General features: G+C 29.8%; 4 protein-coding genes and 1 long non-coding RNA gene across 8 annotated transcripts; 3 read left to right on the top strand and 2 right to left on the bottom strand.

Annotated features, from left to right (window-relative positions):
• Positions 1-1093: 1093 nt before the first annotated feature.
• On the top strand, positions 1094-10398 carry nkd (NKD inhibitor of WNT signaling pathway naked cuticle). The gene is made up of 5 exons (XM_003698416.4): positions 1094-1801; positions 6885-7090; positions 7441-7848; positions 8305-8606; positions 8823-10398. Exons 1-5 carry the CDS (start codon positions 1723-1725, stop codon positions 9460-9462), a joined length of 1635 nt encoding a protein of 544 aa, XP_003698464.1. The 5' UTR covers positions 1094-1722; the 3' UTR covers positions 9463-10398.
• Positions 4939-7027, bottom strand: LOC147657319 (uncharacterized). The gene is made up of 2 exons (XR_015292650.1): positions 6791-7027; positions 4939-6410 (listed from the first exon to the last, which is right to left on the bottom strand). It is a non-coding gene; the product is annotated as an uncharacterized LOC147657319 (long non-coding RNA).
• A 2988-nt stretch (positions 10399-13386) lies between the features above and the next one.
• On the top strand, positions 13387-15074 carry LOC100863982 (uncharacterized). The gene is made up of 4 exons (XM_012493380.3): positions 13387-13779; positions 13932-14016; positions 14142-14530; positions 14637-15074. Exons 1-4 carry the CDS (start codon positions 13688-13690, stop codon positions 14818-14820), a joined length of 750 nt encoding a protein of 249 aa, XP_012348834.2. The 5' UTR covers positions 13387-13687; the 3' UTR covers positions 14821-15074.
• Positions 14821-16467, bottom strand: LOC100864097 (rhodanese domain-containing protein CG4456). Of its 3 annotated transcripts, none has more exons than XM_012493379.3 (4): positions 15780-16467; positions 15443-15628; positions 15205-15367; positions 14821-15138 (listed from the first exon to the last, which is right to left on the bottom strand). In XM_012493379.3, the coding sequence occupies exons 1-4, from the start codon at positions 15784-15786 to the stop codon at positions 15084-15086; spliced, it is 411 nt and encodes a 136-aa protein (XP_012348833.1). In that variant the 5' UTR covers positions 15787-16467; the 3' UTR covers positions 14821-15083. The 3 variants fall into 3 exon arrangements, with proteins under 3 accessions (XP_012348833.1, XP_003698465.4, XP_086766562.1); XM_003698417.4 differs by having other exon boundaries at positions 15847-16431; XM_086910436.1 differs by having other exon boundaries at positions 15018-15138; positions 15191-15367; positions 15847-16431.
• Positions 16468-16653: 186 nt separating this feature from the next.
• Positions 16654-24259, top strand: LOC100864213 (uncharacterized). 2 transcript variants are annotated; one of them, XM_012493378.3, is made up of 13 exons: positions 16654-16803; positions 17670-17784; positions 17975-18156; positions 18443-18705; positions 18816-19008; positions 19164-19453; positions 19541-19941; positions 20019-20164; positions 20253-20587; positions 20667-20801; positions 20897-21078; positions 21168-21322; positions 22326-24259. In XM_012493378.3, exons 2-13 carry the CDS (start codon positions 17706-17708, stop codon positions 23226-23228), a joined length of 3264 nt encoding a protein of 1087 aa, XP_012348832.2. In that variant the 5' UTR covers positions 16654-16803; positions 17670-17705; the 3' UTR covers positions 23229-24259. The 2 variants fall into 2 exon arrangements, with proteins under 2 accessions (XP_012348832.2, XP_086766561.1); XM_086910435.1 differs by lacking the exon at positions 16654-16803 and adding an exon at positions 17150-17261.
• The last annotated feature ends 710 nt before the right edge of the window (positions 24260-24969 follow it).

Here is a 24969-nt window from a genome sequence, read left to right as displayed (position 1 = left end):
TCTAATCATGATTTATTTTTCAATGAATAAATACTAGATTAAATGTTTTTATTAGATTATTAATGAAAACGACGTCAAATTTAAGATATCTTTTGATAAATATTCCACAAAGAAGCGTCGAAATATTAAGAATAATTATCATTATCTTTGGTGGACGGAAGATTAAAGCGCGAACCAAATAAAAAATAAAGACGACCCTAAACCATTATTCATTGGGTGGAGTTTGCCGCGACGGAAGGTACAGTAGTCGGTCGTGCGTCATTCCGACGAATTACGAGATTCCAGCGATGCTGTGACGGTTTGATATAGATGATTTGGAATGATTAAACGTCTAATCCTTTTAGATAGAAACACTATTTTTTCAAATTCTTCAAAAGTGACTTTTTCTGAATCGGGATAATGTTCGCACACAAAAATCCGAAAAGATTTGTTTGGCCGCAATAATCGAAATCCTCAGGAGGCTCCGGTTTCCCTTTTTACATGCCGTTCGACGTCGCGGCGTCGACATTTAGTGTCGTCGTAGACCACGTTGAACCATCATCGGCTTCCTTCAAAACCCCACCAGCCGTGTAAAGCTATCCTTCTTCACCGCTCTCATAGACCTTCGCTGGACAAAAAAGAAAGAGAGAAGAGCAGAGGAAAAGGAAAGTATACTCGTAGTTAGTGTGATAAAATGAGTACGAAGATAAAAAGATGAAGGAAGTAAGAGAAGATGATAGACAAGGAAGATAGAGAAAATATAGAAAATAGGATAGAAAGCATAAAAAAGGAAGAAATAGAGAGAAAGGGAGAGATAGAATCATGGAATAAAGAAAGAAAGAGAGTAAGAAAGATGGTCACTATAGTTAGAAGAGGAAGAAAATGAAAAGGAGATGGATTTCAAGGAAGAACAGAGAGAAACCGATGAAAAAGTGGTAACGGGAAGAAGGTATAAGAGAGATAGATAGAAAGAGCGTGAATCGGAGGTTTCGAGCCGCGCCTCCTACCTTCAGGGCCCATGTATCCACGGCTCGGCACTGTTGACGACGCAGCGCCCTATGGAGGGGGAAAGGGAATTACGGGGAACGTGGTTTAGGCACGAACGATCGTCCGTAGTCGTAGTCAGGCCACGAGTCGAGCGATGTCGTGTGACCGACCTCTTTCGTTGCGACTGTGTTTCTTTCTCTTCCGACGCTATTACCTGGATTAAATTCTGACTGTTATTCGTTTCATAATTATACGGTTGTGTATACAATTAAGTTAAGTGACAAAAAAATAGTATACAAGCACAAACAGTTTCATCTTTGCATCAAAAGTATGATAAACAAAACATAGAAAAAGAGATTGGGCGCTGACTGGATCATTCTCAGTTTTAAACATAACACAACCCTTAAAAACACGTGTCCTTAGTTGTGCGTATCGTACACATCGATTATTGTGTCGTTAGCAGATGTCGGATAAGACAGTATCAGGAAAATATGAATTTCGCGGAAGTGTGTTTGTTTTTCAGTTTCTAATAGTGTACAGAAAATTAGGTACAAGCAGAGAACGACGTATGATTGTCAGGTGAAAATATCGTGCTTATATCATCGAATGCGACTCATATTCTTGGTGTGACATACGGTTGCTGTTGGGACGCGAAGAAACAGGAAGAATTTAATACTTGACGAGTTTGGAAATAAAAATAAAAAACAAAGTGGCGAAACAAGAAGCCTGGAAGGAAAGTGTGCGCAGCGTTTGTGGATGCATGAGGGTCTCATGGCTACCGGATTCGTAAAGTGGTGGCGGGCAAGGTTCCTCGCTGGTTATAGACCCTTTTCTGGTAAGTTCCTATATTGTCTGTTTCTTTTATTTTTCTTCTATTTATTTTATTTATCTATCTTTATTCATCTAGTTTTTCTTCTCTTATTCTTATCATGTTCACGCGCGAGATATCGATATTCGTTAAAATCGCGATGTATAGATAGATCAAGATATACCGTATAGGGATTTGTCCGGTCGATCCGGTTATAGGCATGATATTTTGTCCGACTTGCAAGGCGCGCGATATGTGTTTCTCGATGATGCTACTGCAGTATGACAGAAGTGGATCCCACGTGGTGTTACGTCATACTTGCATTTTTCTTACCTTTAATCTATAATTATATTCTGCTGAAAAATTTTTTATTATTTAATCTTCATTTTCTCATTTCTTAAATAACATATGATAAATAGAAAAATAGAAGTGAAATTTAAATATATATTTGGTAATTTTTAATATTTTTTTATTATATGCAACATATATTTTATTTATTTTTGTATAATATGTATGATCAATATCATTTCAATTTATTATTGGAGATATTTTATTCTTTATATAATATTCATGAGATTGCATATTTAGAAAAATGTTATCATTTGAACATACAGGTAATCGTTCATAAAATATCATAATAATAAAAATAAATTGAAAAATTTTATGGTTCTTATTGTTTATTAATTAGAAAAATATAAACATAATTGAATAATGTTTATTATAGATTAATATTAATTTATTTTTCACATTTTGATTTTCATAAATGTTTTATATGAAGATAAATATTTGAGTAGTTTATACTGAGGACGGCGGTAGCAAATTACTACTTTATCATTATATGGTAACATTTTCAATAAACTAAAAAACATTTAATATATAAATAAGTGATAAATAATAATATAATAATATTTTATAAATAAATAGCAAAATATATAATAAATGAAAACAATATTTATTATTTTTATATAAATTATTCATCAATTATTTTAATATTTTTTTTTTTTGGAAATATTTTAAAGATAATGATGAAAAATTTAAAAAAAAATTGATAATTTTTTAATAATTTCAATGAAAACATTTTAATTGTATAAACATTTAGTATATTTATTAAATCAAATATTTCTAATTAATTATGTTCTAGAATTCGAAAAATTTTAATTAATCAATCGAAATTGTATGCAAATTTTATAAATTGAATCCTTAAAAATTAAAGATTTTTCTGATTTATAAAATATTTTAAATATTTCAATATATTCAACAAATAATAAAAAAATGATAAAAATATTTCATATTAGAACTATATCAAGATAATGATTTCAATATTCTATTCAACAAAAATGAAAAAATTATCTTTGATATTTTATTGTAATCAACAAAAATTTTATTCCATTCTAACAACTTAATTGTATATATTTCATAAATTCATTTATTTTATTTGTTTATTAAAAAATATGCAAAGAATTCGAAAAGAGAAAAAGAATCAAAAAAAAAAAAGAAAAAGTAGAAAAGAGAAAGAATGCAGTGTTTTTATACATCGTCAACAATAAGGAACTGGTCGAAAATCGTCCAACAATTCCAGGGTTCTTCTATCGGAGTAGCGGATCCCGCTTTTGAAGCTCGTCCGATCTCAAGTTCTCTTACGGCACTCCTCTTTATGGCTGTTTTCTCGTGCGTCGTAGGGCAAAATTTTCATACGAGTTGAGAGGGACTGTAGGGAGAGGGAAAGCTGTTGCGTCGGCAAATGATAAAAGTTACGAGCCGAGCAAACAGAAAGGGGTGATTTACAAAGAAGAAAGCAGAAGCCGTTTGTGTCCCGCTTCCCCGTTGCTTTTCATTCAAGAGGGCGCAAAAGCGGTACGGTACACACGGCATAAACACACGCGTGTGCTCGTGGACACACGTATAGTATTTATGTATACTACTTGTACGTAGAGAAGGGTCGTGCGTCAAGGGTGGAGTTTAATTATCGAGACCTTGCGAGTTCGTTACATGCATTAGTCTGGTGGTTAGATAAAAGGTGTCCTTATTCTCTATTTTTTTAATGTAATAGAGCAAAGATTCTCTCTATTCTCTCTTTTTAGCCTTCCCCCTACCGTTCTGTTATTCACAGTCTTTGTTTCTCTTTATTCTTCCGTCGTTCTTTCCTTTTCTTTCTGTCGTGCTCTTATGTCTTTTTCCTTCTCTCTCACTCTCTCCTTGTTTGTCTTCCTTTTTTCTTCCCCAGTGCGCTCAGTGTCTTGGGTCTTTAACGCTCGCCCCACGAAAGAGTTACGGGCGTAATTACCACACGGCAGGTATCATTATACGCGTATATGCGTCCGTTTCTTTATGCAGATACGATTATCCAGCTCTTTCTTCTATTTTTTTTTCTAATTTTTTTTCTCTTTCTCTTTTTTAATGTTTGATCTCTGTTCCATGTTCGATTTTTTTTTTTTTCTTATTTTTTTCTTTATTTTTCTTCTCCTTTCTGAGCGCGTGTATAAACGTTTTCTTGTCTTGTACTCCCCTTTTCATCTCTTTTCCCCTCGTTGTTCTTGAGTAATTGAAATTAGCGGCCGGCTTCGTTTATTACGCGTTTCGTATCGCTAATTATCGTTGCTCTGCGGCTTCTTTGATGCCGATGTTTTTAAGTATATATTTTACTGGAATCACGCTGCACCGGCTTAATGATGTATCGCGTGAATTAAGATAAAAGCGGAGTCTTCTCGAGACCGAAGACACGGCCGATGATCGTAGAAGGGAAACGTGTAACCGGTGGCTAAAGCACTCGAAACATTCCCCGACTACTCGGAACTCGAATCGGCGCGGAAACTCGTTTTATCGAACCCCGATTATTGAACATTCCCGTAATATTTTAGTCGATTGCTCGGCTAAGTTGAAACAAAATCCGATTCGATCGCGTAGTTTAAATAATTCTAACGTTTAGATATTTTATATGTAGTTGTTGTATTTTAATTGGAACTGGTTTTTATGAAAATATTTTTTTAATTCATTTTATCGAATCGAAGAAATTAAATATAGAATTTGAGGTAATTATGAATTAAACAATGATAAAATATGTAATGCCGATGCATTTTAATTGAAATATATTTCACTAAAATATTTTTTTTATGATCATGTCGAAAATCGAATTTAGAGGATTAAGGGTAGAATACGAAACAATGTTTTTATTTATTTATTATTATTATTTGCATTTTTGTATTATAATAATATTTTTATAAAAATATTGAAAAATTTAGATATATAACTCGCAATTTTAAAATATTCAAATAGTAAATAAGAATTGAAATATTGAAATAGTAAATATAAGACTATGAATTTTTTTTCTCAATATTTATTTTTCTATCTCTCGATATATTTATTTCTAAATTCCTAGATACAAGAAAGCCTTTCAACATAGAGTTGACTCTATGTGTGTGGCAAGGTCCATTAGATAAAATCTTTACTTAAAATTCTCCTTTTCTTTCTCCTTGTGGGTGGCAAAGTCATTGTTTCGAATTTATTGTTCACTCTCTGTTTCTTACATTGATTTTATCATTAGAATTTCATCATAAAACATCATTTAATAATCGAATAATCTTCAAATAATAACCTATATATTTTCATCTTACATATCAACCCAATCATTTAAAAAAATATAATTTTTCCTAACCATTTTACATTACTTCCTGTCATCGCTAAAAACATATATATTTTTGCATATTTAAAAAAAAAAGTATTTCTCCACGTTGTGATGTGTCGTGCTCCATAGATGTTCATTTATGCACGGCAGTTGCGTAAAGGTATCTTTTCAACGTTTCATTTCGTAGAATGCTTTTACACAGGCGTCTAGGTAACGGTAAACGGCGGCGTAATGCAGACACATTAAAGATACATTACACTTCCTTCGGCGAGTGTGCAAAACGTTTCTGAAATAAACGCTGGAAATGGATGTGTGCCCGTCCCTTTCGGTGGAACTTTCGTTAATTTGCTCGCTTGCTCGCCCGGTTGCTGCACCGCGCAAATAATTTTCGGCCGAGCAATAGAGCGAATGCATTAAAGATAATTGCGCTTTTATGCACGGAATCCGGTCGCTTTGTAATTATGAAACAGCAAACTCTTTGATCTGTAATTTACGCGTTTAAACGTGCTCGCATCCATCAATTTCTAGACACGCTTCCGTCGATTTACATTTTTCCCTGTTTTTTTACTCGAGATTAAAATCTTTTCAATCGTTTTTTCTTCCTTTAATTTTTTATTTCTTTTTCTTTAGATCACGAATCGAGCACGAAAAGAACAATTTCACCGCTTTTTTTCTTTTCTTTTTTTTTTTTTTTTTTTTTCTCTCTTTTTTTAAGTTAGTAAACGTTAGAAAACGTAATCGCAGGATCGTTTTCGTGATATCTGTTGTATTTATTTCTGGTGATTCAAAGTTATACATCCCCTTCAAAATAGTCCGAAAATACTTCCTACACTCCGTAACTTTAAGTACCGAGTGGCACTCAGAAACTGACTATAAATATAGGCTTTACCCATGGAGGATGTTACTTTGATACCTTTGAGATTCTGACTTTTGTTTACGAGCGATGCCGTCGCTCGACCGTAGATAACAGTTTCATTCCCTTTGATGAGAACTTCATGCACGTGGAACAAGACTCTATAACCAGAAATATAACGAATAACTGTAAAACGGATCGCGTTATTCCCTTATTTATTCATTTCTATACAATCCTGATTTCTTTTATTTCTATGCCCTTTGTATTTTCAACTATAAATAATAAAATTTAATATACAATAGAAAATAGAAAATTCACATGATACAAATTCATTAATATTTTTTACTAAATGGATTCAATCGACAGGAATTTGGAATTAATGGATCACTGACTACTAATTTTATATCACTAAATGGAATTGTATTACACATATTAAGCAGTTCTCTAGCTTAACTCTTAAAATAAAGATTATTTTCAAAATAATATTCAATTAAAATGTTTCATTCTTGATATATTAGTCTTTAAAGATTTAATTTTATACCTATTTATATAATTTACTTTAGAGTAGTGAAAACGTAATTTGGGTTAAATTGTGTTAAATGAAACTCTTCATTGTTGCTCAACAATGATTACAGTGGTTGGTAATACGGAAGGCAGCGACTCGGAAGAACTTCTTGGCGGTGTTTCCGCGCCTCGTAGTGGTTCACCACCGGAATCCCAGCCAATTTTGTTAGAAACAGAAGCACCGCAGGTCGCGGTTGACGCTTCTACTAGTCCTACGCCGGCCACCGGAAATGACGAGCAGCCGAGCGCTAGTACAACGAAGCAACTCAGTTTCGAGGTATTATTAACTCTGCTTGTTAAAACAGGAACAGAACAACGTGAAACGAGAACAAATTATTTTCCCATTTGTTTTCAAACTTCAGAGAATTTCTTTAAATCGAACATAGATATTGTGAATTTGGCACACGTATAAATATTTTACCACATCATCTTTCAATTTATTTCTACCTAAAATGTAAAAAATTGTTCAAATATCATTTCTCAAACTGTATTCGAACTGTTGTTTAAATAAATTTGACAAATTTCTAAACGATACACCATATTCTCCGACATAATATCGATTTCAAACATTATCTTGTTCCTCATCCGACTTGATAAATCGTAATATAATACATGACGCTGTTGCAGGAATTCGAATGCGACGTTTCGGTAGCGGAGGGCGACCGAAGACGGCAAGAATTCTCGTTCACCTTGTACGACTTCGACGGCCACGGGAAGATAACAAAAGACGACATAGCCGGCCTGGTTACTACCATTTACGATACCCTGGGCGCTTCTATTCAGGTACCTCCGTGCGGCAGTAAGACGATTAAGGTGAAATTGACTGTGTCGCCGGATCAGAGAGGCAGTCAGACGCGATCGAGCGGCGGCGGCTGTTTGAACGCGTCCTCAAAGCCGGCTGCTACGAGCTTTTCCGGAAATTCGTCCTGCTGCCATTTGAAGCACACGTCCTGCAACAATGCCGGGACCCATACCGGCGCACACGGTTTACGTAGAGTTCCTAGAAGGAGAAGGGTGCCACGACACCGTTGCCAGGTAAGATTGATGCCCTTACGAGGTGAGGATTCGAGGCTTGGATTTTTATGGAGCCGTGTCTCCTCTTTCGTAACCGACAACAATTCTAGAAGCTAGAGGCGGATTTATTCATCATTTCTGCCTTTCGAGATTTATCGCACGCGGGAAAGAGGGCTTATTTTTTTTTTTATTTTTTTCTTTTTCTCCCTCGTTGATGTTGAACAGATGTAGAAGGTATTGACTTTTTGTTGCTTATTACGATGTTTTCGAATTCTGACAATTGAATGAAACATTTGTAGTTGCTCTTTTTTTTTTTTTTATGAAGCATACATTTATTTTTGTAAATTTAAAATGTTTTATGTGACAAAAATATATGACAAATAACGAAAGGATTTTTTGCATACTTAAAATAAAATTAATAATAAATTATATTATATTCGATAAATGAAAATATATTTTTTCCATGCATTATTTTAGACTGAACAGAAAGAAGTGGATACTCACAGCGAGGATGACGGTGAAAATGCGCGAACGAATCGAATAAAACAGGAGGAATTACGCAGAAGGGTGGGGCCCGTGCCTCATTTACCATCACCCTATTCCAATAGCTCCGAGGGTGATATTAGCGATGACAGCGATGTCTCTCCCGCAGTTTCCCCCTTGACGCCTCTCCTCACGACTAATCAACGAAAACGCAGTGGTGCCCTACAAAGGCAACAGCTCTTAGAAATTATTCAAGCGAATATGGAAAAGAATAATCTCAGTTTTCATACGTCAAGGTAGGCCCTTCGTGATCAACCGCGTGTAAAATTGCGTGATATATTTTTTTAAAGGAAAGGGATGTTAGTATAATGTTAAATATATTTATTAAATTGCGTTTAATATTAAAATTATTCATCTACATTTTTTTAGTTGATCTAATTATATTTTTCTATATATCAAAAAATTTCTTAAATTTGGAAATATTAAAAAAAGGATTACCAAATGTTTGCCAGGAAACGACATCAGAACGAGCAACTGCGCATTCCATCTCAAGTCCCACATGTCGAGTCTTCGCCTCACTACAATCAAGACTGTCGTTCACCGACGGAATCTCGGCCCACGGCGACTGCCTACCATAAACCTACTCGGGAAAAGCCTCAGGGTTTCACATCGTTCTCCAAGGTACCTGCAAAGCATAGGGGGAATTTGAGAAAGACGCGGGCACAGTACGGTCTTCAGAGGAATAACGCTACCGTGCAACCGCCGCGTGCGTACGTTCAACCTCAAGTTTTACCAAGAACAGTGATCAATCCAAACGTGTACACAGATCAACAAACCACTAATGCGAATCGCAATGGGAGCAATCTGATATCGAACAATCAACACCCTATCAATCAAACCACGACCAACAATCATAATGTTCAACGTAACGAGACACAATTTAGCCAAACACAACAATGTGGTAAGTCGAGCAAGAAGCATCATTTGAAACATGCAACCAGGGAACAGGATCAAGCCCGAGCCACGATTCAAGTCGTCCGTTGGTTGGAACGGGAATTCTCGCAAAATGCGGCGGCCAGCTCCGGCAGGAAACACGTTCATGAGCACATTCATCATCATTATCATCATTATCACACGGAGGCGCTTGTTTGATTCGTTCTTCGTTCGAGAAACTTTTGCGCAAATATAGTAAATTGTTTTGGCAATTGTGTTAATCCTCGAGCGATAGGATGGAGACTGAATGATCTGTGTTCTTCCTTCAGAGATTTTTGTCTGATTGCTAGCTGCCAGAGATCTGTTAATGATCTTATATAAATTTGTCTACTGGAAATTTGGAACTATTTTGTTCTCATATTATAGGTTTTATATATGTCAATAATTATAAAGTAAATGAGATCTATGTTATAGAATTTGGACGAGGAACGACTTTTCATCTAATCCTATAACTTGAGGATTAAAAAACTAATTCTGAACGTCAAGATACCAATTTTGTTAATTTATTTTTACTTCTGTAGCGGTTTGTACATTTTTATTTGTTCAAATGTACTGAGTTCCTGCAGTAAATTTTAATTCCGGAATATTAAGATATTCTCTATGCAAATGATGAGAATCACTGCCACGTTTTATTTTTTTAATAATCAAGATATTATCGAATTCGAATGTAGTTGATCTATGGCAAACCAAAGCGAGTTTTTAAAAATATTTACTTAAATAGCTTTGGATCGTCAATGATATCGACTAAGCGGTATATCGAGAAGTTTTATTCTTGAAACGTGTACTAATCCTGTTTATATTTTAACTATTTATCATACATAAGACAATCTTTTCTCGTTTTTCTTTTGGAATTTTAGGAAAAACGATAACAGATATATATATATATTTTTCAATTTATAATAATTACAAACTTATGGGGAAGTTTTACAATGATACCAATGATCTATTACTGTACCGAAGTATTTACTATGAAGGCTATTCTGAAATTTTTACATATTCGTCCTTGACATTTATACACGATATTGATTCATTTTTGTATATAATCGTTTGTAAAATAATGACATTTGACGATTTATAATATAATTTTTTACAAAAGTTTGTATACAATTTTTTAAATTGATTTGTATTAGAAGAAAAATTGTTTTAATTTTTCTTCGATTTAGAGTCACGTACAAAGACGTACAAAATCTCCCACTTTAATTTATGTAATTCTTATGTCTTTTAGTACAAAGTGTAAAGATTTATTCTACACAGAAATTTTATTTTAATTTGAAAAAATACAAATTGTTTGTTTCTTATGATAATATTGATTTTAATTCAATTCATTTAATCTATTTATAATAAATAGTAATCATTTTAAAGAAAAAAACAGTATTAATGCGTAATACACAATAATGTTGTTTATGGAGCCAAATTAAAATTGTTAAAAATTACAGATTCTGTGTGCAAACTAGAAAATCACAGGAACTAGAAATATTTTAATAATCATTTTAATAATAGCATTTTCAATAGATGCGAGAATAATTCTTAAGGATCGATATGTATTCATATAAGAGACAAAGTGTTTTTTTAACTTGAGTTTTATTCATTGAGCTCAAGGTATAAGCAAATAGTCAAGAAATAGTGTCCGTTGATTTTATCTTGACTTCTAAATGATTTTTAAAATAATTTTTCTTTGGATACTTTTCCTTGAAATAATCTATAATTCGAAATGTATTTATTTAACTGAATTATAAAGTAAGCAAAATGTAGATAAATATTTAATCAAAGTATCGAGAGTATTGACTGGTTGCGAAATTTTTGAAATATAATAAAGATAATAATTTTAAAATTGCACTAAAATTTTATATTATAAAAAATATAATATAGTATTATAAAATATTATAATATAAAATTTTAAATAAAGTAATTTAATTCATAATTTTTGTAGATAGTAATTTCTACAAGATATGTTTATGAATTAAAATAAAATAAATCTTGTTAATTTAAAAATAGAATGGAAAATAAGTTTTTAAAACTTATTAATATTTTTGCAATCATTCAATATTCTTGATATTCAACGTTGTAATTTTTAAGAAAACTATACTTTTCAAAGTTGGTTTCATAAAAGTTACAGCACAAATTGATGGTGCTTCTGTATTCCAACGAATACAATAGTATGCCCCGTAATAGCGTTGATCATTATTGCGTTGTATCTATATAATATTTCTCGACAATACAAAAAAATATTAGAGTAATGTAATTATTATAAGAAAATATTGTGAAATTTGTATTTCTCAATTTTTGTTTCAATTTTTCAATTTTTAAACAATGAATTAGTAACAAAATATGTAATTTCAGAAAATTATTATTCATTTATTATATTTAATATTATTTTCTACTAATTTTAATAATATAAAAAGAATGATAATTTTATTTAAAAATTTTGAAACAAAATTTAATTTTTTTTTTATTTAATTATAATTACATAAAATATAAATTTTAATTTAGAATTCATTTTTATTGAAAAAGAAATAATTTTATATACATATATTATGTATAATATATTTTTTTTAAGATTTAATAGTCTTTATTAAAAAATGTAATTAGAACATATAAATAATTATAATCAATATAAGAAATATAAGACCTAAACTTATGACAGTGATAAAAATCTTATAATGTCAAGAATTAATTGAGGAATTGTTGTGTATACGTATCTTTTGAAACTTAACATTGAATACAGGTAACATTGAACAAATTTTTATAAAAAAAAAAAAAAAGAAAAAAAGTGAAAAGAATGGACTTGTTAAGAGTGCCTTGTCATATCTCTGTTACTAATATGCAAGTATTAATTATTATCGAATTAAATATCGAATGTTTAGTTTACATAAATATTTCCTTAAATGAATCTATTTATTATTAACACAGCTACAATAATTTTCATTTTAGTGATATATCATTAAATCACTTATATATTATTTGGAAACGCATGATGTTTAAGATCTAAATAACTGAAATTATTACGGATATTTTTCTAAGTACTCAAAGAAAAGAGAATTATAATTATAATATTTATTAATTATAATAGATATTACTAACAATATGATTAAATACGACAACAATTGCTACTTTGTATATTTATAAGTCTTGGATAGTAATGCTGTCCATTGACATGTAATTTTATATCAATCTTTGTAATCATTGTAGATATTTTGTGTAATGTATTTTTTATTAATATTTATTAAAAACACATTTTGATATTAAATTATCGGAATTCATCGTGGAATTCTTCTAAAAGTGTTTCATAAAACAAGCCAATAAAATCTAAATACTATTTTCACTTCTTTATATGCATTTTTCTCTTTTCTACCTTATTTTTTGATTACTTTATAAATATGCTCTCGTAAATATCATTTATTTTCGTATACGTGCTCAGTTTTAGCATTTACCAATATGTGTAATACATCTCTATTTCATCGAAATAATATTTATTTCAATAAATCACATCAATAAAATGTTCGATAATGATAATAATTTGTCTAACTATAATGATTGGTATTAAAATTAAATTTCAAAATTTTAATTTACAAATATAAAAAAGAATAAATATATTCTGTTATAGTGTATCTTAGGCATATATATATATATATAAAATACTGCATTTTATACATAATTATATTTACATAAAGTATTATGAAATAAATAATTGCAATAGTGACATTACGTACAATTTTTCAATTATAAAAAATTGCTTTTAATAAACGAAAATTAAAATTAGAGATTAATTATTAAGATATTTTAAGAAAATATTTTTAAAAATCAAAAAAAATTATCTATATTTTTTTTGCATTTAAGATTAAAATACATTTTTAAAGAGAAATAATAAAAGCATGAATATTTAGTGAATATTTTGTATTTAATTTGTAATTACGCGCCAAAAGCAAACAGAGAGAAAGACAAAGAAAAACAAATAAGAAAAGGATAGAGATAGATTAAAAATTATGAAATCAGCGCCATCTCTAGAGTGCCGCAAATGAAACTAAAATAGACAAAAAAAAGTATAAGAATTAACCGTTAACGCCATCTCTTAAGTATTTTTAGAAAATTATTATTTTTGTTACTCAAAAGATAATGCTGATTTTAAATTTTGCTCTATTTTATCTTGTTTTTGAAGAGATGTCTATGATATTCTGGAGATGGCATTAGTTTCAATATTTTTATTACCTTTTTCCTCTTTCTCTTTGGTTTCTTTATTTATACTATATTCATATAAAATTTATATGCATATATTTTCATCAATTAACAAATGTCGATATTACTTAATATCTGTAATTAAAACCAGAGGGCAATATTGTAATTCTTCTAAATTCTGTTTTGTCACAAAGTTACAGCATAAACAAACATGACAATGGATGCACGTAGAAGAGACAGAGAACAAATTGGATTATGTGGTGTTGACAGAATTTGGGGAAAATCGCCAACACGAATCGAAGAGTAAGAAGTTATATTATGATAATTTTCTATTATTATTATTCAAATTACTTTATTAATAAGATTTAATTAATTTTAATTAATTTTATCTTTATAATGATATTTCATTCTTAAAAATTATGATATATATAATAAGTGTTGTATAATTAAAACAGTTCTGATGAAGATGAAGAAATTAATCGATATAAAGACAATATTATGCCAAGAATCAGAAAAAGAAAACAAGAAATGAAGAAGAAGGTATGAAAGTATAATTTGATATTTTTATTTTTTTAATAAATAACATTTTTTATAATATTTTTAATATTTCTTTTATAAAAATTTTATATGAAATTTATTTTATTTTTGTTATTTTATTGTTCTAGAAAAGTAAAAAATTAAAAAAAGAAAAAAAAGCTAAGAAGGAAAAAAAGAAAAAATATAAAAAGAAAAAGAAAAAATCAGATAGTAGTTCAGATAGCGAATTAGAAGAATTGGAATGGGTAGAAAAAAATGGAATTAATGATAAAGCAAAGATTAAGAAAGGATCAAGTTCAGATGAAAGTGGTGATGAAGGCATAGTAGGCCCAGTTCAGAAACCACATGTAACATTATCTGCTAAAGATTTTGGCAAAGCTCTTTTGCCTGGTGAAGGTGCTGCTATGGCTGCATATGTTGCAGAAGGAAAACGTATACCTAGAAGAGGTGAAATTGGTTTAACTTCTGAAGAGATTGCTGCATATGAAGCTGTTGGTTATGTTATGAGTGGTAGCAGGTAAATCATTCTATTAAATATTCTTAATTAAATTTTATTAGAATGTCATGAAAATGAACTCAACAACAGAAATGTATTTTAATATTAATATTAATATTTATTTCAGACATCGACGAATGGAAGCTGTTCGTATCCGAAAAGAAAACCAGATTTATTCTGCCGATGAGAAACGAGCATTGGCTATGTTTAGTAAAGAAGAACGACAAAAAAGAGAAAATCTTATTTTGGGACAATTTAGAGAGATGGTTAATCAAAAATTGGCACAAGAACAGAAAAAGAAAATAACATGATTGTTTTATATAAAAATAATATCTTTGATAATGTATATAAAATTCTTGAATGTATTATAAAATATTATTTGTATGTAGATATATATATATACACACACACACATACATACATTAAAATATATTATCTACTTATTATTAGTTAATTATACATCATATAATACAGTAATTGTTATGAAAAACAAATTAAATAATTTTCATTTTATGAATAATATTAAATTATTATTAAGTATTTTAATACACATAATATTTTTTAACATTTGCTTTTATTTTCTACTTCTTCTTTCCCAATCTCGCCATCCTCCAGCATAATTATAGGTACTATAATAAATAAATATGATTAATTATAGTAAATCTATAAAATATTATGAACTATAATTAATATACTTTTTATATCCAAGTTTTTGCATTTGTTTCTGAATTATACCACTTCTTCTTCCAGCTCTACAGCAAAATATGATTTTTGTATTTTTAGAAGGTTTCTCTTTGTTAAACTTATTTTTAAATTCTTTATTCGAAAAATTTATCAATGTATTTTCAACATCAGACACTATAATAATAAAATTCATTATAACAGTTAACATCTGACATTTTTAAAAATAATGTTATTTTTATTAAAACATACTTGGTATATTAATACTTCCAGGTATTTTTCCAGTTTCACCAATTTCATCTTTTTCTCTAACATCAATGATTAAAATATCACGGTCTTTTTGAGCTCTTATAATATCACTATAACCAACATCATATGATTCTTCAGACATGATTTTGTTGTTAAGAAATGAAGTTGAAAATTGTGAAATAGCTTGAACTAAAAAATAATATATTTGATTTTATATTTTTGACTGTAAATAAAATTTTATTACATTTACATAATATGAAAATATGATTTGTTTATGATTTGTTAATAATAATAATAATATTAATTTAAAATATATAATGAAAATTAAAATAAAAATGACCTTTCATATTTTTTATAAATTGTTAAATAAATGACTTCGCAAATACTTCTTTTTTTTTGTAAATTACCGTAAGGAAATATCCTATATGAAGAGATCTTTAATAATTTATTATAAATATTTTTTTCTGATTTTATAAACATATTATGAAATAACAATTTAAAAAATATAGGTTTATAACACTGATGTAGTTTATTAAAATTCATAATTATTAATCTATTCACAATCATATAATATGAATTCTACTATATTATAAATTATTTTATAACATAATATAATTATAAACATAGATGTATATATAAATACATATATATATTCATAAGTTGAGTTTTGATAAAAATTATCTTTATAATATTGTTTACATTAAAATGATTATTTCTAATGGTTTTAATATAATTATATTTCTTTATATTAATAATTATATTAATAAATGTAAATATTAATAATATTATTTAATAATAGTCAACTTTGACTATTATTTTATACCAATGGATACGACTTAAATATTTGTATTATATAATATAACAATGAAAATTGTCTTATTTTATTCAATTATATATACAAAATGTATTTTTATATGACAATGTTATATAAAATGTTGTATAAAAGTTTATTATAAATATTTGTGTATATTATAGTTTGCATATATCGATAGAACAATGAACTTGACATAAATATTTTATTTAAGAATAAAGAATGAAAAAACATTGATCAATGTATAAGAAAGAAAGGAATTGTTACATTTATTGTAAATATAAATATAAAAAAAAATACACAATAATAAAAAAAAATTATATAAGGATGACATTCTCCATACATTGCTTTTTAATGATTCATCTAAAGATGAAGAAAAAAATTGGAAAAGTTTAGAAGAGTCAGGAAGAGCGTATCCCGCTTTCGTATACGTCGCACCCTGATGAGGAATGCAGGAACTAACAATTTTTATTTCTCGTGCGTGGAGTTGTAAAGTGTACTAATTTATTGAAATAATTACGACACTCATCCCGTTTTTGCACTTTCGCATAATGTGAGTAATCGGATATTAAATTGATAGGACCATCTGCTTATATTTTAATAACATATAAAAAATTTTTGTTGGCTATAGTTCGATATTATATTTTTTGTTTATTTATACAGCCCTTCAAGTTTAAAAATTTATGAAAATATAAAAAATCGCGTGCAAAAATAGCGTTTTCGATTTTGCAACATGGAATATATTAATGAATTAAATTCATAAGACTACGAATACTTTCTCATTACAATGTTACGCATCAACGAAAAATTCAATATCTCCGGATTATCAACATTCCAGAGTGTTGACACCTCTGTCAGAGTGCTCTGCTTTACCATTACTATAACATTACCATCTCTTTCTTCAATATTGACTTTCTTATAATTCTCTCTCAGTTTCTTGTTTTCGAATGCCGCGTAGTGTCAAATACAAGAATGCATGAATACGTTTATGTTCTCATTGGTTTTTAATGTGTAAGGATAAGAGAGTGATTAATCTATGAGATTAATAATTTGTATCTTTCTCGTTTACATTTTCGATAAATTTTGAGACAAAGTACTTTTAAATATTTATTTAACGTGTTGTATAAAAAATTCTTGTACAAAAAATAAAAATTTGTGTTTTATAAGAATTTATATTGATAGATCTATTTTTGATAATTTTTCTAATATATAGTTATATGAATGTGCATAAAGCTTATTAAAGTATAATAAATTAATTTTTGTAAAATTATTTTTCCCAGAATATAGTAATGATAATATAATAATAAAGTAATAACAAAATAATAAAAGTTATATAAATAAATAATTTTACATATATAAATAAATGATTTTACATATTTCATGAACAATTGTAAAAAAAATAATTCTATACATTTACAGATAAAATATAACAGGTGTAAATGAAACAATAGAAAAATGAGTTCTTTGCAACAAGGTAGCAGATTTTTACCTTTTTCAAATAATAATATACAAAGGAAGCAACTATCAATGCAAGGTATTAGAAAAATTTGAAATTTGTTTTTAGAATATTGCTCTTAAAAATTAAAATTTATATAATATTTTTAAGATAATGAAATATATAATATTATAAGATGTAATATGATATAATATAAGATATAATATGAAATCTCAATTTATATACAAATTTATGAAATTATAATTTTTTTAAATATTTTATTCATTAGGTGGTCTTCCACAAAGTTTAAGTGGTAGTGAAACTGATGTTTCAACTTCAAATGAAAATCTAACCAATGAAGATCGCTATGTTATAAGACATACAGCTCGTCAAGAACCTCAAGGTCAAGAAAATCAGCAGCAAAGTCCATCCAGATCTTCCAGTCATAAAGAAAATATACCAAATATACAAGTATGTATAATTATATTTATTTCTAATTATTTATTAATTGTATGTTTTTAATAATTTTATTAATAGTAATTTAATATTAATCATATATATATATTTTTTTTTTGTATTTTTTTATTTTTATTGATCAATTTTGTGCATCATGTATTTTTATCCCCTCTTATTATCTTTGAGATAAGTGTAGACATTCTTTAATGCCTAGTTATTTACCTATATTATTCTTACGTATCTTAAATTGCTACCTGTATTATTAAGTTACATAAGTGTAAATTACTTTATTGCAATCTAGGGTAACCTGCTCAACAGAAATAGTTTAAAGGACAGTTTGAATGGTTCAAACAGAAACAGTTTAAAAGAGAATTTAAATGGTTCTAATCGAAATAGTCTTAAAGACAGCATTAATGGTTCTAATAGAAATAGTTTGAAAGATAATTTAAGTAATCGTACCAGTGTAGGTTCAAATAGAAGTAGCTTAGATGTGTCTACAAGCTCCTACAATACACTTATAATACACAATGCTAATGATGATAATTCATGGGTACCATCTGGAAGGTAATATATTTAAATATATATTTTTAAGAAAAAATTATAGGATAATTAGAATTATATTTATATTTATAATTTTATATAGATATTTTGTAAATATTGATATTTAATTTTAGGTTGTCAAGTGTAGTAAGAGAACATGGAGATATGGGTTATTTATATTGTGATGCTGGAAAAGGACATTCAAATAGTCCTACTATGCAATCTTTATCAAATTTAACTCATGAAGATCATATTTATGAGCAATCTAATAATGGAGGATGTCAAGAAATAACAGACATACCAGACGATTATCTCAGTCAATCGCAGGTGATTATTTCAATAGTATTATAATTTGTATTACAATAATAATATATAACAAACGAATATCACATATAAAAAAATTATTTTATTATAACTTAAATTTGATTAAATATAATTAATTCTTTATTATTTTATTATTTTATTTTAATCAAACCAAGCAGGTATTAAAACATCTTGCAAAAGAAGTTAAAGTACCTTCTTATAGTAAGTTAACAAATAATGGAGGAAATATTGATATGAGAATGAGAGATGGTGATAGAGGAAAACAAAATGATAGTGAATCAGAAGATAGACCACCACCTTCATATATGTCTGTTTTATTACCTTTAAAAAATAAATCTCGACTTCTTGGACCAATGGAAAAATTGACATTATCAAGATCACAACCTGACTTGTCTAGAATTGGCAAACCAGATATTGATAACTACAATTTGCGGGCGACTTCACCACGGTGATTTAATTAAATTGATTATTGAAATTAATTAATTTTTGATGACTATCAATCACAAGTAATATTTTATATTTAATATTTTCATAGACCTCAAACAAAAGGAAGGGAAGAAACAGAATCTGCAACAGGTGAAATTTGGCCACCATCAGAAATGATACAAATTGTAATCCAAGAAAATAGTGCCTTAAAACTAGAATTAGAAAGATGTTATAACAAAGTTGCTAAATCTCAAAAATTGGAACAAGAAATTGCAAAGGTGCATAGGGCTCATGAAGAATTGGCGGCGTCAAGTGAACGAAGAGAGAAACTGGAACGAGCTGCTAGATTGAGGTTACAAAATGATTGTAGACGATTAACCGAATTAAATCGCGCATTGCGAGATCAAATAGATTTATTATCAGCACGTACTGATAGTCCTCCGATCGTGGAATCTATGAGAAAAGAATTAACGCAACGAGAATTATTAATTGGCCAATTGATTACACAAAGTAAATGTATTCTAAATATATTTTATTATTTATCGTCATTCAGTTTGTAATTTTAACCATATTGATTTTTATGTTAGATAAAGAATTAGCTGCAGCGAAAGAAAGACAAGAAATCGAATTAGCAGCACAAAGAGCAACGTTACAGGAACAACGTACACATATAGATATTCTAGACACTGCTCTCACTAATGCACAAGGCAATGTGGTGCGTCTTGAAGAAGAGGTAATTTTTTGTTTATTTTTCAATAAATTGTTTCATATTTCATATTTTATATTTACAAGTTTTTTTTTTATACTTATTTTTTTTACAGTGTCGAAAGAAACAAGTATATGTAGAGAGGGTAGGCCAACTTCAACGAGCTTTGTCTTCTCTTCAAGCATCTAGCGATAGAAGAGAAGAAACAGAAAGACAGTTGAGAGGTCAATTAGAACGGGAATTAAGAGAAGGCGGAGGTGGCGGTGGCGGTGGTGCTAATGGTAATGAACAATCTTCTAATGGAGAAACAATCGCAGAGTTAAAACGACGAATACGCGAAAGAGATGAAAAAATTATGTCACTGGAAGGTGACGTTGCAAAATGGGAACAACGTTATCTTGAAGAAAGTGCTTTAAGACAAGCTGCAATTGATGCAGCTAGTTTACCAAAGTAAATTAATAATTTTAATCGCTTAATAATTTTTTTATCATATTTATATTAATTATAATTTATTTTTTTGAATGATTAGGGATGCAAAGATAGCTGCATTAGAAAAAACGAGTCAAGATGCAGAGAAATTAATTGCAGAAGCACGATCCGAAAAAATGAGACACATGGATGAAGTTCATGCTGCACAAAAAAAATTAGCTGATCTTGAATCTAGGTAATATTATTATTTCACATAAATTATTTTTTTTATGATTCCAACGTAGTTTTTTATGTTCTGTTTTGGATTCTAATGATTTTTTTGCTTTATAGAATGAAAGATCTAGAATCGAAGTTAGCTGAAAGGGATGCAATGATTAGAGTTCTTCAAAAACATACATATGATAAGGATAGTAGTAGCAGTAGTGGTGTTGGTAGTTATCCTGCTGCACATTCGTCTCATTCAAGTACGTCAGCGGATCACCACACTGCACTGACAAGCACACCAGAACTTGGTAAAAAATGTATTTTCATGAAAAAATGATACAATTATTTTAATAATAATAATTAAATTTTTTTAAATATTAATTTTTATATTCAACAGTAAGCAGTGTATTAGGTGGTGGTAGTGGTTATGGAAGTACTGGTTCGTATGGTGTTACAGACAGTTACAAATATAGGAAACAGGGCAGCTTTGAGCAAACAAATAAAAGTCTTGATGATCAATTAAAAGAACTAGACTCCCAGCTACTTAGTAAGGTATGCAAGATCCCAGTAAACGTATAGTAAACATAGAAATAATTTCGCGATCATAAAATGAATTTTTTACAAAAATATTTATGTAAAAAATCAATTAAAAATAGAATTTTATCTATTAATCATATCAAAATTATTTTATGAAATTTTATTTTTATTTTTTTCTATGTATTGTGATGTTAAATTCTTTAGCTTTATAGCTACAGAAGATCAAAATATTACAGTTTGTACACAGGTACTTTAAAGTCCTATTTAGGTTAATCGTGTGAACAAGAATAGTTGATGTGTTGTGTTTTATATTAAGAATGTAATTTATCTATTTTCTACAAAAAAATACGAATAATATTTTTGATTATTATTAGTAATTGAATATATGAAAGAAACAATATATCAACTATTTTTATCTTGTGTTTGTCGTTATTCGCATAATCATGTGTGTCTTGTTAATCCATTTTTTTACAAATTAAAAATTTTTTTTTTTTTATTTTCTTTAATTAGTAAAATTTATACAGAGTAAGCTTTTTACTTAAAACAAGTCTTCAAAAGAATAATATTTCATTAAAGTTTTACGAATGTAACATTACAAATATTTTTATTGTTAATAATTTAAAGAAAAAACATAATTATCATTTTATAAAAAAGCAAACTCTGAATAAATTATTAAAAAAAGTATATTCATAGAATAATATGTAAAGAATGCATCGAATTACTCGTTTTTAATCATAAAACTCAGTAAACTGTACTTTTCACTAATACAAATCTTTGTGTGCCATTGATTTTTTGTTTTACAATTAACTATATATTAATCGTGTTCAACGTTTCTCGATTAGATAGTGAAAAAGAAAAAGATAATTCCTTCCCATTCCTATTTTAATTCAAACTAACCCGAATCAATCCCTATCCCATGTGATCCCTGAGTGTGCATGCGCTGTTGTGGCGAGCACTAACCCTTATTCCAGGTCCCGGGTCTCCTTTCCAACGCGGCTATGCTTTTCTCTTGTTTCAGCGGGCACTTTGCTGTTTTCCAGGATTCTCTAATCCAGGCACTGCGTCGCGAAAAGGAAAAATACCCAAGCCATTATTGGCGGGTGTAGATAGCACAGGTACCTCGAGCACCGCCTCGAGCAAGAGTCGCCTATTAGACGACTCCGGTGGTGAGGTCTCGCCAGGTATCATGGAATTTGCGAGTGCAGCCTCGAGGCTGAAAGGCACTGTATCGAGATTATCAGACGGTAAGCCTGAAGACATGATGCTACTGGAGAAGCAGGGCAGAAGTTCGCAGAGGCAGAGAATGCAAGAGGGCGAGCCACGTCGCGCGGGCAGCCTTCCTCCCAGCTCGTTACCTCGACCACCGAAGAATATGAAGTCAACGGGCTCACGTTACTGCAGACTTAGCGACACGGAGACTCGTAAAAAATCAGATCCAGGCCCGGCTCTGGACACATCAGCGAGTATGAAGGTACGCGACACGAATAACTGCACCATCGAGTATGGAAGATTCGACACAAAGGCTCAGCGTCGAAAGAAATCGTCCGGCACGGAGCCATTGGTCGTAAATAACTCGTTGAAAAAGCCATCCTCCGCAACGAGCCACGAGTACGAGCGTCTTCAAGGTGAAAATATTCGCAAGAAACAGCCTAGCAATTCGGAGACGAAGCACAGGGAAACGCAGAGCCGTTCATTGATACCGCCACCGTCTCGTCGTATCGGGGAGTACGGCCGTCTCAGTGATGGCACATTGAGAAAGCAGACTGGCTCACGTGGACAAAGCACCGGAAGCACGGTGAGCAGCAAGAGTGGAGGACGCGATTCTGGAGGCACGGCTAGCAGCGAGGCATCCACATCATCGTTGCCACCTTCCAAGGCGAGATCCATACCTCGCCCGAATAATTACCGTATTCAGTTTTAATATATAACGTTTGGAATCGAATTAGTCTTTCCCATCTAAAGAGACTCCTTCGAGGACATTAAAGATGCCTCTCTCCAAGGAGGGTGTAACTTGAGGAACTTGAAGGATCATTTTCCATACTTTATCTTCCAGTTATGAGAATTTTTTTTTTCTTTTACCAAATATTGGTATACATGTTTATTTTATTGTCTTAAAATTTTCTATTATGTTTTTGACGAACGATGGAAAATTTTTTTCTAGTGGATATTTAAGAAGCACAACAGGATCGAATTTGTTAAATGATCGAATGGAAACGAGCGATGAATAAAAAATGGGAGGCAGATTGAGAAGGGGAAGCGAAAATCAAAAGCGTGATCGATTTCGAGAGCGTCTCTGCTTCGCTCTTCAGCAGTTTGGATCCTGTCTAGAGTCCTAATGTACGTATGTGCGCGAGCGATACGTTTATACAGCCATAATATTAAACGATCCGTTAGTTCCCTTCTATTTACCATTAATAACGGAGAAGCCGATCGCCATGACGTAGCGAGGAACAACGATATATCGTTGCGTAGCGATAGTGCATGACCTAGTCATTACCAAAGTAAACTTCTGTAATGAAAATGGAATTGATTTCCTCTCGTTTCGTACGCATTTACATCTAGAAACATTGCGGCCTTTATCAAAACATATATACGTATAATATGCGAAAAAGAAGTGCCTTGTTAAAGACTGCGTGAAAAAAAGAAATGAACAATCGGTACAATTAGGTATAGGAATACTTGTATCCGGGAATTTTCAGAATTCCGAAAACAAAACACTTGTATTTTGGATAAAATTGATCGCATGGCCTTTGAATGGACATGTTATATTTCGTACGTGTATTCTATCTTTCCGTAAAAAAGTATCGCATTTCTACACATGTTTTATGAAAATATTTTTCCTCTTATTGGTTTTATGTATCTTTAAGATTGTTTCCTGTTGGAAACGCTATAAAGATACCGAGGTATCCAATCGGTTTTGCTTTTCGATAGAAAAGTGAAACTATGGTAAGGCGAATCACAAAAGTTCGATTGCTCCTATACAAAGCGAGAGATTTGATTATAATATATATACATATATATATATATATATATATATAAAATATATATATATATATATATATTTTATATAATCATATTTTTGTGTGTACATGTCTCAATTCAACGATTTTTTTAATGTTAATTGACACAATTGAAAGAAATACATATAAATCGTTATAATGATGATTCGATTAATTTAAGATAATATAACGACAGTGAATCGTATATGTAATATTTAAAAATAATATATTTCGCGATATAATAGTTTTTCAAGCGTTTATATTTCGTCTCGGAAATATCGTTCAATCGGTCGAAAGATATCGTACAATTTTTCCCCTTGTCCCTCTTTAAGTTTTCGAATATTTCACTTCGATTCAATAAACGAAATTATCGTGATTTCGTGAGCGATGATACTTTTTAGGGAGAATGTTTCTACGTCGTATTTCTTGTTTTCAGGATATTTTTCGAATGATCAAGTTTATATCTTTTACGTTTACACGTATAATTGATATTACTTGTCGTTAAATGATACATCAATCAGACTATATTTTAAATTTATGATATTATGAATTGATCGATGAAAAATCAGAATGAAGACATTGCCAAGTTCAAGTACATCGTACTTGTAGTTTTTATGCTTTTATTTTTCGTATATTAATTGTAAAGAAAATATTATAGAAAAA

Source organism: Apis florea, unplaced genomic scaffold (genome assembly GCF_048593485.1).
Source record: "Apis florea isolate Af1SG1 unplaced genomic scaffold, ASM4859348v1 contig_3184_pilon, whole genome shotgun sequence".
In the NCBI taxonomy this organism is placed as follows: domain Eukaryota; kingdom Metazoa; phylum Arthropoda; class Insecta; order Hymenoptera; family Apidae; genus Apis; species Apis florea.
The sequence above is the reverse complement of the archived record's forward strand: the minus strand, read 5'-3'. Positions and strand labels throughout refer to the sequence as shown.

What these genes read in the sequence shown, in the direction of transcription:
- nkd (XM_003698416.4), top strand. Translation starts at nt 1,723, where the DNA reads ATGCATGAGGGTCTCATGGCTACCGGATTCGTAAAGTGGTGGCGGGCA. An exon ending in TGGTTATAGACCCTTTTCTG is followed by an intron (nt 1,802 to 6,884) that starts GTAAGTTCCTAT and finishes CAATGATTACAG; the next exon opens with TGGTTGGTAATACGGAAGGC. An exon ending in CGAAGCAACTCAGTTTCGAG is followed by an intron (nt 7,091 to 7,440) that starts GTATTATTAACT and finishes ACGCTGTTGCAG; the next exon opens with GAATTCGAATGCGACGTTTC.
- LOC100863982 (XM_012493380.3), top strand. Translation starts at nt 13,688, where the DNA reads ATGACAATGGATGCACGTAGAAGAGACAGAGAACAAATTGGATTATGT. An exon ending in AACAAGAAATGAAGAAGAAG is followed by an intron (nt 14,017 to 14,141) that starts GTATGAAAGTAT and finishes TTATTGTTCTAG; the next exon opens with AAAAGTAAAAAATTAAAAAA. An exon ending in TATGTTATGAGTGGTAGCAG is followed by an intron (nt 14,531 to 14,636) that starts GTAAATCATTCT and finishes TATTTATTTCAG; the next exon opens with ACATCGACGAATGGAAGCTG.
- LOC100864097 (XM_086910436.1), bottom strand. Translation starts at nt 16,006, where the DNA reads ATGATTGTGAATAGATTAATAATTATGAATTTTAATAAACTACATCAG. An exon ending in ATATAGGATATTTCCTTACG is followed by an intron (nt 15,629 to 15,846) that starts GTAATTTACAAA and finishes ATTATTTTTTAG; the next exon opens with TTCAAGCTATTTCACAATTT. An exon ending in TGGAAGTATTAATATACCAA is followed by an intron (nt 15,368 to 15,442) that starts GTATGTTTTAAT and finishes TTATTATTATAG; the next exon opens with TGTCTGATGTTGAAAATACA.
- LOC100864213 (XM_012493378.3), top strand. Translation starts at nt 17,706, where the DNA reads ATGAGTTCTTTGCAACAAGGTAGCAGATTTTTACCTTTTTCAAATAAT. An exon ending in GACAAGCACACCAGAACTTG is followed by an intron (nt 21,079 to 21,167) that starts GTAAAAAATGTA and finishes TATATTCAACAG; the next exon opens with TAAGCAGTGTATTAGGTGGT. An exon ending in ACTCCCAGCTACTTAGTAAG is followed by an intron (nt 21,323 to 22,325) that starts GTATGCAAGATC and finishes CTCTTGTTTCAG; the next exon opens with CGGGCACTTTGCTGTTTTCC.